This window comes from Varanus komodoensis, unplaced genomic scaffold (assembly GCF_004798865.1).
Source record: "Varanus komodoensis strain SLA01 unplaced genomic scaffold, ASM479886v1 scaffold26, whole genome shotgun sequence".
NCBI classification, from domain to species: Eukaryota; Metazoa; Chordata; class Lepidosauria; order Squamata; family Varanidae; genus Varanus; species Varanus komodoensis.
In genome coordinates, this window is record NW_025335684.1 from 3,899,296 (window position 1) to 3,915,005 (window position 15,710).

The 15,710-nt window shown below is 42.8% G+C and overlaps 1 protein-coding gene across 1 annotated transcript in view; it reads right to left on the reverse strand.

Moving 5' to 3' along the window:
• Positions 1–15,660, reverse strand: part of GNA12 (G protein subunit alpha 12) — a 29,842-nt gene extending 14,182 nt beyond the window's left edge. The window contains exons 1-2 of the mRNA XM_044433744.1: positions 15,472–15,660; positions 6,034–6,249 (exon numbers count right to left, since the gene is read on the reverse strand). Of these exons, the coding sequence (XP_044289679.1) occupies positions 6,034–6,249; positions 15,472–15,645 (390 nt within the window). The 5' untranslated portion in view covers positions 15,646–15,660. The remainder of the gene's footprint in view (positions 1–6,033; positions 6,250–15,471) is intronic.
• Between the last annotated feature and the right edge of the window lie 50 nt (positions 15,661–15,710).

A 15,710-nucleotide genomic window follows, 5' to 3' on the forward strand; every position in this document is an offset into this window, starting at 1 on the left:
CCATGTTCCACTCACAGGCCTGAAGGCCTTGTATTGTGATGACTTGCAACAGGAAAGTCATTACCTCACCTCCTTAGGGTAATCCAGACAGCACCACAACTCAGATGTCCTTAAAATGGCCGTGAAGAATGGCAAAACATGACTGCACCTTTCTTTCTGCTGAGCTAAGAGTGTTACTGGAGAAGGATCTGGTACGGATTAGGAATCTATGACAAGACATGTTGCATAAGGCAATGCATTATATGCCATTTCTTTGCTGCTAGAAGTTTTCTGAGCGCATTTGCCAGTCTAAAATGAATAAATAGACTTCAGTTAAGCAGCTTCTTTTGGTGATGCGGTAGGGCAAGCGACCCATTCTGGACAAATACCAACAGTTTGTTCAGGAGCAAAGCCAAATGAAGCACAAATCAGCCACAGTCTAAATTGCAGAAATCAATGTTGCAAACAGAGAAGGCATTTGAAAGGTGTCAGTAAATTACTACTCAAAGCAACGTTTTCCACCTTCTCAAAGAGAACACCTTGAAGGATGTTTCTGGAACTTTTTTGAGAGAGACGTAAAGTAAACAGTGCAGGGAATTACACAGTTACCTTAAAATCATAGCTGGAAACCAGGGGAGAGATGAGCAACCCATCTTCCTTTTCATAAAGGATACAGTCTAAGTGAAAGAATGAGGGATTCATGAGAGTGGACGTGTGGCAGTGAAACATGCAACTGCAGACGTGCAACTACAGACATGTTTCACGTAAGTGAGCAAGTCTGAAGCAATACGGAGCACTGACTCAAATCAGTGGTCAGTCTCCTGCAAGCCGAGATGGTCTCTCTTCAGTGGCTAGACACAAGGCTTTTCCTGATCTGCTGACTCGATATCATTTCAACAAGAGAAACAGCTTGGGGACTCACAGCAGGGAAACTCCAGCTTTTGATCGTCTGAGGCTCTGTGCATATAATCCGGGAGTCCAAGTATTCCCTTGTTTGTGTGACTTTGCTGTCACACACAGATGGAAGGGTTGTGGCTCAGCAGCAGAACACACGACTCGCATGCAGGAAGTTCCAGGTTCAGTCCCCGGCAGCTCCAGGTAAAACATGGCTGCTGCTAGTCAGTGCTGACAATACTGGGCTATGACTCAGGGCAGCTTCTTGTGTTCCGAAATCAGGCGGCCCAACTAGTCACAGGCCCCATTTCTAACATGAGCCAGGCAGATGGGCTCTGGGGAACTGCAAGCAGGGAAGGAGGGCGGGGGCCATTCCCTGCTCGCCCCTGGCTTCCAGGAAAATCAAGACTGGGACGTGGGACACACACTGATAGCGAGCTTTCAGGAAGCAGTGTTTTCTCTGTTTTTGCTTTTTTCAGCACTACAAAGTTCAAGCAAAATAGAAGGGGAACACTGAACAAAGCGTGTTCTTTCTTGATCAAGTTCATTCTTCTTCCTTCCCGTCTCTAATGATGACAGTCTCACAGATACATCAGGGTGCACAAAAGGCTGTTATCGATCCAAGGAAAATGTCACGAAAATGAGCATGCTTTCAAGTTCTTCCAACAAAACATCTCGCGTGATTAAACACCGGGGAGAATTCAAAGGCATTTAGCTTGGTCATAGTAAGAGAGACCACCTAACCATGGATTCTTCTTGTACTTGAATTTAAAGAAACCTTGTTAAAAGAATTCCGTTAACCATCAAAATGCCTTGCTAAAATCAACCATTCCAGGGTGAAAACTCACTCAGCCCTGAAGCTCACAGGGGTGACCTTGGGCCAGTTACTTTCCTGGCAACTGACCTACCTCACAGGACTGTTGTGGAAAAATGTGGGAAGAGCATGTGTCACATATGTCATGCTCCTAGGAGGAAAAGACATTTCCTATGCATGTCAGAAATGTAAACATGAGGTCACCCATACAGCAAAGAAAGCTCAAAGACAAAATGCATATGCTTGGTTACTTGGACTGTAACTATGATAATTAGTGCTGTGAGCAATATCGTTTTTAAAATCAGCATTATGTTCCTATGTTTTTGACAATTAAAAACCATTACTTCAAAACTTGAGAACTCACCTACCTTCAATTTTACATCAAAGGATTAATTACTACAGTATTTTTGCAATGATTGCAAAATTTGCACCAATGTGCCATCTTCTCCTTAATGTTTGACACAGACATTCAAAGTAAAGAATCTTTACTTATTTCTTGTATTTTTTTGAGCAAATCTGGGCATTCACTCCTTCACAACGTTTACAGAACTCTTGTTCAGACTGAATTCCTGCCTAGTCATGCATACGCTGTTTCATCAAAAGCCAAGGCCTTTCCACTGGACTGAGTTTTATCTGCATGGAGAGTGTTTTCCTTGCCAGACAGAAAAAAGAACAGGCTATGCTGGGGATTTTACCACTGTTTGGTACTGGCTCAGCAAGAGTTTGATCTGTGGTTTCCTCTCTTACTTCTCACATCATCTGCCAACATTTCCTGATGGGAATGAATAGACTGTTTCCAAGCATAGCTGCCACCAGGCCCTTAAGTAAAGCATTTAAATCTCAAAAAGGTACGGCGAGATTGTAAAATGTTTCAAGGTACAGACATAGTGTTTAAACAGTGTTAGAAAACTGCTTGTTTTCATCAGCACAAAGTAGTCCATTTAGTATCAAGATGAGCATCCAAAATAGGAAGGGTCCAGTCCTGCAACTGCAATGAAGCCAGTGCGACTGATACACAGGTAAATCAGCATGCAGATTTGCAGGATCAAGGAGATGGAGAGGGAAGACGCGCCCCTTCCTCCAGGGAAGCATTTTCCAGCTAGACTTTCAACAGCCCTAGGTGAACTGCTGTTATACAACAGCAGAATAAATTTCTTTTCCTGAAATAGCTACTTAAAATGTGACAGGTATATTATACGGCACAACAAATTTGGTTTTTGAGCATCTGTTTGAGGTTTCCCCCCCATGTCTTTATTTCTGGGCACTGCCTTCCTTTCCAACTAGTCCAAAACTAGAGGAAGACTCCTGAAACCCTGAAGCTGTAGTATATGCAGCTGCCATGGAATAGCTCCACCTTTATTTCTATGCTACCTCTAAGCCTCAGTCACCTACATGCACTATAGAAATACCATCAGTATAAGTTTACAGGCCTGTTGTAAAGATTACTGGATGCAAATGAACTACAAATTCCATGGTTCATAATCTCTAACTCTACTTACTACCTCCTACAGGATCACTAAATGTCCACCAAGACATGAAAACATCAAAGACTATATTTTGATGTATAGGTACATTTATGTTATACATCTTACACAGATCTCAGGCATACACGAAGAAAGACGCTTGTGTCTGAGGGCCATCGGCCAACCTGGTTCTTCTCTGAAGTTTGGGACTGTAACTCCAAGCATTCCAGAACACTGGTCACGCTTGCCAGGGCTGATGAGTTGAAGTCCAAAATTCACGCATTCGCATATTCATATGCTGCCTATACCTGCCAAAGGCCTTCCTAGGTGGCTTACAAGTAACAGGCTGAGGAATGTTATCTTAATGTTGCCTTGATCTCACTCAACTGACACGTCTGTGAACCTGTTTCACCATCACCTTTGTTTCTTTCTGGGAGCTCATCGTGCATACTTGGCATCTTTATCAATTGGTATTTTTGTTGAGGTTTGCCCCAAGCACGACAGCATAAAAAGCGCACTGCCGAATCAGACCAAGAGCAGATTTAGGCCGGCGTTTTGTTCACCCAGAGACCAGCCGGCCGCCTGTGGGAAAACCACAAGCGGCCCCAGAGTAGAACAGCAGCTTCTCAACCGTATTTCCCAGCGACGGGTGCCTGCAGCCACGCCGTCAGAGCCAGCAGGACGAGCAGCCCCCGGCAGCCTTCTCCTCCATGAATTGGCTCAGTCCCCTCCAAAACTTTCCAAACTTGGGGCCACCACGATTCCATGTACTGTATGAAGCACTTCCTTTTATATGTCCTGCATCTCCTACCAATAAAGTTCATGGAAGGACCTCAATTTCAAATATTGTGAGATCCTTTACTGCTGTTTGCCACACGAAGGACTAGGGTTTCATCCTCAGGGTGGAGTGAGCAGTTGACAACAATGCTTCTCTGCTGCTTGCCAGAAGCCATGGCAAAGCAGAAGAGGGCTCCTAAATACAGAATGATTCTTTTAATTTCTGAATCCCTTTGTTAACCCCCCAAGATATTTATTATCACCTCAGGGGGCTAAGTGGCCCAGAAGAATCACTGTGCAAAGGATTATAACATTATTCTGGTAACAGAGTAAGAAAGCAAGCATACCCACTCAAAATACCATGCATAGTCTGCCTATCAAGGATGTTGCTAGTCTGCCTTGACAAAGAGGCAGCCACCAAAAATAAGATGCATAGGAGCTCTTTAGAAAGCAATATGTGCCTTTTAAATAAGTAGAAGAATATGGGGGTGGAGAATCTCATACTGATTACAAAAGAATTTTTATTCTTTAGCTAACCACCCCCATCTTCCCCTCAAAAGGACAGAGACCTGACAATGTAGCTGACATACACAATGAAGCTTTTGTCACACAAAGCCTTGTTTACATAAAAGAGACAGCGGGACTTACCAGGCGACACAGATGGGGAAAGCTGGTTAATGTGTTTTAGGGGAGAAAGAGGGAAGGAGAGAAAATACTGCTATTATAAAATTACTCACAAAGAGATGGGCTCAAACACCCAGGCAAAAATTCAGAATGTCAATGTATTGGGTCCAAAGTAGAATGCAAAAAATGCCTTTTGTGCTTAGTGAAGTAATTTTTATTCAGCAATAGTCAACCACTGTAATTTTCATGCTGCAAACAAATATGAAATTGCATATAATCCCTATGTTAAATTGTTACCTTCAGATAATCAAACTTAAGAGTGCTTCAAGTCAGATTTCATTACTCTGCCAACCATTTTCTACTAGATTTCTAATTTGGTGGCCTGCATAACCAAGTAAATAGACAGACAAATCACAACTGTAAACTAGAGAAAGACTCCTATGCTATAACTCTCTCCAAATTTAGCCAAAATCATAACTTTGTATTCAACACAAATACACCTGAATCCATGCTCATGGTCATGCCATGCTGAAAAGGGCAAAAAGTCGGCAAAAGCAGACTAGTCCACTTTCATAGCAAACCGGAGACAAACTGTTTTTACCATAAAGAGATTCAGCCAGTGCAGCTATAGTTCAAGCCCAGCGCTCCCTCTGCCTTTCTCCTTGGAGCCACTAGCCAGATTTATACTTTAATCTTCAAACAGATATTTTATTATAAGGCTAAAAGGGAAAGATTAACTAGAAATAACAACCCAGAGGCTGAAAATATCCAACAACTTTGCAGGAAAAGGCCCAGCAGGAATACAGCTCTTGGTTGTTGGCTTTTGGGAGTTTTGTTGGGGGATGGGGGGGCAAAGAATTTTAAAATCCTTGCAATAATTTTCCAGCAAAACCAAGACAGAATAAGGCTTTAGAATTAAAACAAAACATTCACCTTGTTTTAAAGTAAAGATATTACTACTTCATGGAAAGATGACAAAAACCTAATCCTGAAATGCGTGAAAGAAAATCCATTGGTGCTGCAGATGTGAAACAGAAAGACTTGATGTCAAAGACTAATTGAAATACCTATATACTGCTTAACACCTCTAGGAAATTTATCAGATTTTAGAAAGCTGCCTTGTGCCTTTTAATGTAGCTCACACCTGCTAAGAAATTAAGAATTATGAAAAGATGGACATAAAATAACACACTCAAAAGACCAAGCTACATCATGGAGAAATGGAAGGAAGCCAAAAGAGGACCAAACGAGCTTTCCTTTCAGGAAAATGCAGACACTGCTTCTTGCAGTCTCATTTCCTATTGAATGCAGGTTTTGAAACTTAATTTCAAGTAAAGGTATGCTACCACCGATACCAGAATTTATATACCCAACAGTGCCTGGACAGTGGATGGAACATCATTTCAGAAACTGCTCTTAAACTGAAGGTGCATTTAGATTACTGTGGAGAAAATCGTTCGACACACCACTTAATGTACTCACCAGCTGATATTCACTTCGACGGCCAAAAGCTTCCTTGATCCCAGCATCCTTCCACAGCCCCATCAGCGCAGGTACGTACAGCTGGAACACAGAGGGCTCAATGGGGATCCCAGCTCTGTTTTCAAAGGCCATTAGAAACATCCCATGCTTCTCATTCTCTGTGTACTGCCAAGGGATGCCTAGTTTGTCTCGTGCATCAACCAGAACTCTGCCGCCCTGTAGAATAAGGAGGGGAAAAGACCACTCAGTGATAAAATATACAACTGGTACATTAAGAGGCATCATGACTCAGGATGTGAGAATAAATGCTAGAAGATGCAGGCGATCCATTGTTTGATTGTGGTTACATATTACATGAAGCCTTTTCGACGGTATCTGAGCATCGCCAGGTACAATGTGAGGAGGCATGAGGCCTCTTAACCCCCAGTTCTGTGGGGCTATACCTGCATGCTTCCTTCTCTGCAACAATACACCCTCATCACATCTCTTCCCCACAGTATCCTCTCCCTTACCAATTTGTCTGCATGCCCTGGCACCTCCCACCAATCATTTCTTAATTACTAGCACTGCTGAACAGAAGGGACTCTGCACATGCTCACAGGGCATGTGAAATAACAGCCTTTTGGGCGGAGAGGAAGAAGAGTTACAGGAATGCAACAAAGGCTAAAAGTACCCGGGAGCCATGATTAATGCCAACACCTTAGTGCTTGTGGTGGGAACAGGTGCCCCTGTCGTGCTCTTACAAGCTTCAGGCAAAGCCTAGAGAATCCTACAGTGGCTCTGTGAAAACCCCTCTTGTTTTTTTTTAATTGTCCTCAACATTAATTCCTTGCTTCTTATTTGTCTAGTTACTGGATTAAGCTCTTCCTTTTCACAAATTAAAAAACAGCTTCAAGAGACCTGCTGAGAAACAGTGGGACAAGCTCTGTGTGAGTCATGAAACGAACCATTTTATAGATGGGGGGCTTTCCTAATTTGGTATCCCCCCAACAGACTCCAGAATGCATTCACAATAAGACAGGCCATAATAGTTTCAGTGTTTGTTGAGCCAAGAGGCTATTCTGTTCTGGTGAGCAGAAGGATACTACCCTGCTCAATCTTACAGCTTTAAGCTTGTTCGTTTTTAACAGCATTTTTCACACTTAAATCTCATCACAATCTCACTCATACCCCACTCATTAGGACACTGGAAAATCGCTACAGGTTACAGTAATCAAGAGCAACTCACAAGTTTCCACTCCGTAACTGCAAAATAAATGGGTGCCAAGATCGTGGAAATGCAGAGTCTTTGGCACAGAGATGTATCTTTGAACTCCGGCAGCACTAGATGCTGGTGCGAACACCCTCCTGCGCCTATCAAAAGCTCACTGAATTTGCAAAGGTTCACTCCTGCAAATTGCACAAGGCTTCCACAATGTGGGAGCAACAGAATTCACTCATCTTTAAACCAAGATTTAACAACTGAAGATCAAAACTGTTAAGTCTATGGTTATTCCGGAATCTTCAAAGACAGCACTTTCACCCTGGATTCAGACAACACCTCTGCAATTAATGCTTTTATTTGCAATCAAGTTTCTGTTCTTTCCTAGTCAAAGAGAACGGTATTTACAGTTTGTTTTGGTACTACCAGTAAACATCTAGTTTTGTGCAGAAGGTTCGAATTATGCACACTTGGCAAGACTTCTAATAGTTTTGTGGATATATCAAGCTTGAACACCCACACCTAAAGGGAAGGTTTTAACTAAGCTTGTACTTTACAATCAATGGATTTTTATCCAGGTCTACACTTATCATTATTGGTTGTCTTCTAACTTCCTTATTCTTGGAAGCAGAAAACAGATTCCTAGAATAGTCCCTTTAGCTGCAACCTCTGTTATTGACAGCATTTTCTGAATTGTAGGTATGTCTGCTGAAACAACATAAGGATTACATGAAGCACTCTTCCCATCCATTTTGTATTTTTACAACTTCACAATGTGGTATGGATTATTCCGAGATTTTTTCATTAACTCTTCTCAATTAGCTTCAATGACATGATCTGTTCACGCAATCAAGGAGCACAGCCCTGAGGACTGAGAATTTAAAATAAATCTTGTAATGCAAGATTTACCAGGAAAAGATCAAAATCTCCACATTTTTAACAGAAGATTCTCAGAGGCCTCCAACTAATTTGTGTTAAAAAATTTACAGTTGCTGGCTTCCGTTTTGTAGAAGAGTTGCACCATCTCTTAGTACAAACTCAGCTAATTAAAAAGGTCCCCAAGTAACTTATCAAGTAGGGCTTTTTCAAGTGCAGCCCTTCTAATGTAAACATGTCTTGAATGCCTATTACTTCAGCTTCATACAATGTCATCCTTCAAACTGTTTAAAAAACATCCTTTCTGTACGAAGAATTATTAAAACCTAGTAAAAGGAAGCCATGCATTCAGGTCATGCAGCTAGAGTTCATTAAACCGCAACCAAACATTTTAAACCCCGCTCTCATTCCAGTGGATTGTCTCATTTCCACCTAACACTCCTATCAGTGCTGCAATTTATAGCAGTAGTTGGGGCCCTCTGCTTCGGAGTAAATCAAAAAGAACATGGAAGACACAAAATGCAATTCTAAATTGATGTTGTTCTATCCAACATTATTTTGTGCTTCCTTGTTCCACTTATGGTTACCCTGAAGACCATTTGGTCATACACAGAATTGTATATTGCATGAAATCCCAGTTTTCTGCTAATTACAGCAAGATACTTGTTGACTTTTTCCATTGAGAAAAAGCAAGCTGCTTATACTAGTTGGACTTTTCCTGAGAGTACGTATTAGTTGCTTTCCAGGGCCATGTCCTTGCAAAGTGATGTACACAGTACCGATGACATGTAAAGAAAAACTGAATATATAAAATTAGTATCGATCACCAAGAGACAACAGTTTAGCGTCCCAGGCCTAACAGTGACAGGGAACTTTGGAAGGACCACAGCCTGCTTTCTGTCCCCAAAGAACCTACCATGGGATGCAACTACTCCCCGCCTCCCCGCCTGCAACTGCCACTATTGAACAAGAACTTCACTGCAACTTGCTTCAAAACACAACAAAAATCACACCGACTAATTAATACCCATTAAGGGAAGACAGCTTGGAAGCTCTCTCTCAATTGAAAACTTACCCTGATGGGGATTCACTAGACAACTTTCTGCCAATCTCGTCTACTTCCTATCTATTGTCAGGATTAAAAAAAGGGGAGATTTTACCCTAGCCTAGTCCTTGAAACAGGTGGAGAGGAGAACTACTATAAAGGAGAACAGCATTCTGAAATACCATTAATCTAACCCAATTACTTCCGTCACAACATGAACATCTGTCTGCAGGACGATCTCATAGCAAGTTATTTTGTTATTCTGAAGTGACAGGGCAAAACTAATGTTGGGACTAAACATCAAGTAATGGCTTCATGGACACAAATGTACTGTGCATTATTTCTTCTAAATCTGCCGAAATGCTACATTATTTCTGCTAAAACGAAGACACACGAGCCTGGAATATGGGTGGAACCCCCGGACTTTTGTACTCTGGAGGATATAGGTCAGATACTTAATGCTGGGCAGGGACTGGGGTGCATTTGACAAGGAGTATCTCACAGTATCCAGACTGCATGATCCCCTGTAACTTTCAGAGGTCCAGAAAAAAACCCTTTACCCTGCTTGGTGGAAGAAAATGTAACAAACATCGGCTTTGTTCCTTTAAGCTTACAAACAGCTTCTTGTTGTTCTGAGTACAGAATTAAAGCCAACATATTAAAATAACCCCCCTCCCATTTCTCCATTTATCCCCAGATGAGGAAGCATTGCATACGGCACTAAAAGGACAGGTATATGAACAAAAGAAACCATTCTTTACTGAGCCTACACAGGTGTGCCATCTATTTAACTGCAGACGCTTCAAAACGGAAAAGGTTATTAGCTTCAGACAGATTACGTTTTCACGCCTTTTAGGCACATGCTTGTGCATTACCTTACACATAATGGAATCTGAGGATGCTCTGTATATTATGCTTCTTAACACTCATTTGTATAATTTGGTGTAAACATCAGGCATCTAATCAGGCTAATGCAAGTGCTGCAGGCAATCACAGCTCACCAACTATCGCTGGACAACTCAGAGTATCTACATTGTGATGAGACAGAACTTGCAAGAAAATACGCAATTGTGACTTGTCGACCCTAATGCAATTTCACAAAGCCTTTTGGACGTTGGTCAAGGGGACAAGTGCACAAATTCTTCTGAAAAGGGCAACTGCCAAAACAACAGTAATCTGCCTTTGACAAATGGTGTTTAAGCCAGTTTAGCTGCATTTTGGCGAGAGAAATAAGGATCTAAAGTTTGTTTTTAAAAAGTCTTCTAAACATCTTTAGATTTCAGGAAAATAACGGAATGGTATTTATTGTTTAGAGAAGCAACTTGTAGTCAAACAATACAGTCAGTAAGTTCCACCCAATTCTAAGATGCATTTGGATGATCTGCAAAATCTAAAAAAATCAAGTAGACTTTTCTTTAGCTAGACTTCTTCTTTAGTTGTTTATTCACATGCAAATTTATTATGGTTTAATGTATTAAAGCCAGAACTCTGAAAATACTTATTGGAAAGTCAAACCCATTGAACAACAGGTGGATATATTTTCAAATAAACTTAGAATTGCACTGTGAGAGGCATATGAGCAATCCAGATGTGTTACTAAGCTGGCAACACTACCATGCAGGTTTTTTCATTTTTTGGAAAGACTGTGTATCCCCAACACTAGTGCTTCTCATGAAAAACTACCCTGAGGCTTAGGCTTAACAGGCAAAATCAGAGTTGACCAGTGAATATTTACTTAAGCCAAAGCAAAAATGTTTGGGAAGCCTTACCCATAAATGCTAGGAAAAAATACTACTCATTGCTCACTGCCCATTGCCTACTCCAAATGGAAAAGTAAATTTTGGATTAGTGGCTTTTTTCAGTATTTTCTAACCATGTCTTCCCTGTAAAAACAAAACAAACAAACAAAAAACTATAAGCAAAAACAAGGTGACTTGACATCAGAAAAGTTTTGGTAAAAGGAATTGAAATTTAGATATTCACGTTTACCAAAAATAACTAATGCCTTGCTGAACTTATGTATTCTATAATCCAATACAATGTCTTGGATACAGGAACACCATTCTGGCAAGCTAGTCCTTTCTGGCAAGTTGAAAAAAATAATGGTTTAAAAGAATAATTTCTTAATTTTAGTTTAAAGATAGATTTTATTTTTAAAGTTCCAGCTAAAACAAGTTTCTGAAAAGTAGCATTGCAAATATGTAGGTGTGGATCCAATTTTGCATGAGAAGACATCCATTCACGCAAGAGAACTTTCACACATAGAACAGACCTTCCCTGACCTTCCCTCCCCACTGCAGCCCCCACAAGCCCCCTCATTTTGATCCAGGGATGTCCACAACGCTCCAGAGCAGATCATGGGTTTACATGGTCTGGTTTACTGCCAGAAAGACAAAACTGGCTTCACACCATTTTCTTCTATAACTGAACAGACGAAAGGGCCGCCTTTCTTTGTAAATAAAGAACCGTAGGAAAACCTCATCTGTCATCATAAACCCCATTATTTTATGCATTTATACAACTTGAAACTGGAAGCCAGACTAGCAGGTCACCTCAATTGCTTTATCACCCCTTGATCAATCACTGAGCCATTCGGGATGGCCTTCTGTTTCTACTTAAGGGCCAGCTACCTCTGCTCTGCACCGGGTTCACTTCCAAAGTTGTATCATTGCACCTCCTCCATAAAATAGCATAAACATTGATTTTCTATCAGAAGGGAAACACCGTTTTGTTCCTAACTACCATTTCTTCCTTGCCTCAAATCTGTACATCCTTATTTTCAAATGTTAACCTTATTAATATCACGTAACAAGCCTGCAAACTGTACACAGCTCGTGTAGAAGGAGATGCCATTCTGCACTATAAATGCACATAGACTGCACAGCCAAGGTTATGCAAAATCTCAATTTGGCTGCAAACCAATAATTATAATCATTAAAGCAAACAGATATAATGAGTGTGCTTCCTCAGGAGGAAAATGTTTAAAAGTGAGAAGAGTGAATTGGTATGTTGTTTGGGGTGATTTAGATGGCTTTAAAGCAAGCCACCACCCATTCTAAAACAATTTTTTTTTATTACAAGGGTACATACCCCCTTTCTCAGTACTTGTCTTCTAAGCACAAGATCATCACTTCTTTTCTAAACTGTAGTCAGGAGGGAACATTTTTGAAATCTTTGGAAGTACCAGAAACAGTAATATTTTCTTTGACAGTGACAGACTGCCAACCAACCAACCATTCAATCTAATATGGCTGTATATTTACGGCAGGAATGGCAACCATTCTCCAACCTCAAGTCACATAATAATCTTCAGCTCTCATTAAAAATAATCTATACTCATTAAATGGTGCTTGCTGAGGCATCATATGCACTGTAGGCCTTTTTCAGTCTAAACTTGCTTAGTAAATCAAAATGCATTTCATCCAAATGGCCCTAAATACTATGCAATGCTTGCCTAACGAAAACCTTTGTAGGTTTCATTCCAAGGTTTCATATTTTAATACCTAGGACAATATTGACAAATGGTTGACAGAGATACAAATGCAGACTTGTTAGCCGTATAGTCAGACAGGTGGGGGTGTTTTCTAAGAGCAGTTAAATAATGTAACAATAGACGTTCAGTTTCACATGTGCTCAAGCTGTTCGACATCTCAAAATTCTGTTAATTAGTTGCCAAGGCAAGCTGTTCATGGACTGGAAGATGGGTTATTCATCCAGGAAAAGGTCAGAAATCAACTCAAACTTGATTAAACTTAAGCCACGTATTTCCCTTGTAAATATATTTCTATATGATAAAGAAACCAAATGAATACATATTAGATGGTATTCTACCCATGGTTCCTTACTGCCACAGAGTCTCAGAAGGCATATGTTGAGTTATACTAAATAGGAGCATACGTATTTGCTACTACAATTCTTGGGGAGGTGCCTGAAGCAGTGCGGTGTAGTGGTCAAAGTACTAGACTGGGATTTAGGAGATCCATGTTCCAGTTTACACTTGGCAGGGAAACTCACTGGTAATACTGGGCCAGTCACTAACTCTCAGCCTGACCTATTCCACAGGCTGCTACGATGGTAAAAGGTAGGGGTGTATTATGTAAACTGCCTTGGACTGCTTGGAGGAAAAAAAAGGGTGTGATTAAAAATAAATAAAAATGACTCAAATTAGAGGACTGTGACTAGGAAAGATGCTAGATCCTGTCCTCTTCCACGTTACCCCCAAAAATGCAGCGCCAGATTTGAGGCTCTTCACATTTCTGCATTCGACTCACGAAAAGCTGCAGAGTTCAACCCAAGCTTGGGGTGCACCACATTCACCACCAATTCCAGGATACCTCTTCCCACTTTTACACTTATTGCCTCTTTCAGTAATGATTCTTCATGCTGTATTGCTTTTAATATTGCCTAAACCATCGTTTTTTAAAAAATACTCTTTCTAGTTTATGCCACTTATAAGATCTACCTGCAAACATTCACTATTCCCCTTGATATGGAATATGCATATGGAGAAATCCACAATTAAAACACTAATATCGCTGTGTACACTTTCTTGCAGGAAGTCCAGCTAACATGGCTAGCCAGCCATTTTAGGGTGTATTTCTATCCCTACCACCAAGAAGGGATGTCTTCTTCCTAGGGATAACATTCCATGTATTCTGAATGTTACCACAAACCATAGCAGAGGGGGCTGTACCAAGCTTTACAACACCATAAAGAACAGCAGGCTCGTTATGGTGTGAACCTTGGTTGAAAAAAGCATCTGATGAAATAAGCTCAAAAGCTCACTCTAGAACAATTTTGTAAGGCTTGAACTTGCACAAACCTCTTTTCCATGAAACAAGCTAAATAGCTACTCCTTAGGGGAAAATAGATGCCAAAAACAATGATCTAGAATCTATTTGTTTGTAATATTTAGGACTATATACTTGGTGCTACTGAAAATCTGGATTCCTGGTGTCTTCAAAGTAGGTTTCTACCCCTGAGGGCTGGAGAGCAAAATCTGAAAACAAGTCTGTGCAGTTACTAGGGTGTGTATATCCTGCTCAACTGTTTTGCTCCAGTTATTCCTTCCCCCCTTCCTACAGATTTTGTACGTATCCAAGCATTGCCATATCAGCACATGTTGCTAAGCTGCATTTGCTGAATTCTAGAAGTTGATGTGGGTAAAAAAAGAACACACTGAGCCCACCCAACACACGTTACCCAGACTTCCTTCCTTCCTTCCTTCCTTCCTTCCTGGAGCAGAGGCAAAAGTATGGATTTTTACCATCTGTGACTTTAGGAGAGGTCCTTAATAGGTTGCTGCAACTTCACTTAGGAAGAAAAGGGGACACCCTACCATTCAGTGCGATTTTTTGTTATGCACAGACAGCCATTCATTGTATCTACCCCATACCTTCCCCTGTGCCACCTGTTGTCTGGTGTCCCCCAATCCTACCTTGCAAGGATCATAATAAGACGCATAAGAAGCATTTCCATTGCTAACAGAGGAAAAGCTGTGTAAACAGCTGACACTTTGCCATGCCTTTACCACTAAGAGCTCACACCCCCCCCTCCAGTTTCTGTATGTACTTTCAGAATACCTTTATTCCATCTTTCCAGTTACAGTTCAAAAAGCAACGCAGAACACCATTGTCTCCCTTGCCTCCTAACCAGCATTCCGGTCATTTGCCCTCTCCAAACCATCGAATTTAAACTGAGGGCTTCCACAGCCCCATAGATCTCCCTCCCAGCCGGCAGGCAGCCCCCCCACGCCCTCGGAACTGTCACCGGCCCCAGCGCGCTCCTGCCTGACGCGGGCAGGAAGAACAGCGCGCACGGAGCAGCCTGGGCTCAGCCAGCAACGTCCAGTTCCATTTCCGCCCCTCCAACGCTTTTCCAAAGCTGCGCCCCCAACCCCCTTGCCGGGCGCGTAAAGACCATCGCAATGCAGCGAGGGCTAGTCCCGCTTCGGGGAGAAGCGCTGCAGCCAAGGAAGCCGGAGTCGCCCGCGGCCCGACCTGGGTCCCCACTGTTTTCCGCGGCTCTCTCGCGAGGACGACCGAGCCTGCGGCCAAGCTGGTGAGAATGTGGCCTCCGCACCGGCCCGGCAGCGCGCGCGTCCGCGGACGTGCTGCCCCACCTGGGCCGCCGGCCCGCCCGCCCGCACGGCCCAGGTGCGCGGCTACGGGCCGGCACACCTGGAGGGCCAGGAGCTGCCCCCGGGCCGCTCGGCCGCGCCCCCCTCCCGCTACGCAAGGCCGCCGCTGCGCGGGGCCCGCGGGCCGCCTCCCCGGGGAACGCCGGCCGGCCGGCCGGCCGGGCGCGGCCCGCTTGCCTTGAGGATGTTCTCGTAGATGGTGGCGCGGAACTCGAGCAGCGCCTTCTGGTCGAACTCGCGCCCGTGGATGATGCGCATCTGCTTGAGGAAGGTCGACTTGCCGCTCTCGCCGGCGCCCAGCAGCAGGATCTTGACCAGGCGCCGCACCGAGCGCCGCTCGCGCGCCAGCATCGCGTCGATCTCGCGGCTGCGCCGGCGGGCCTCGCGCTCCGCGTCGCGCCGGCCCTCCTTCCCCT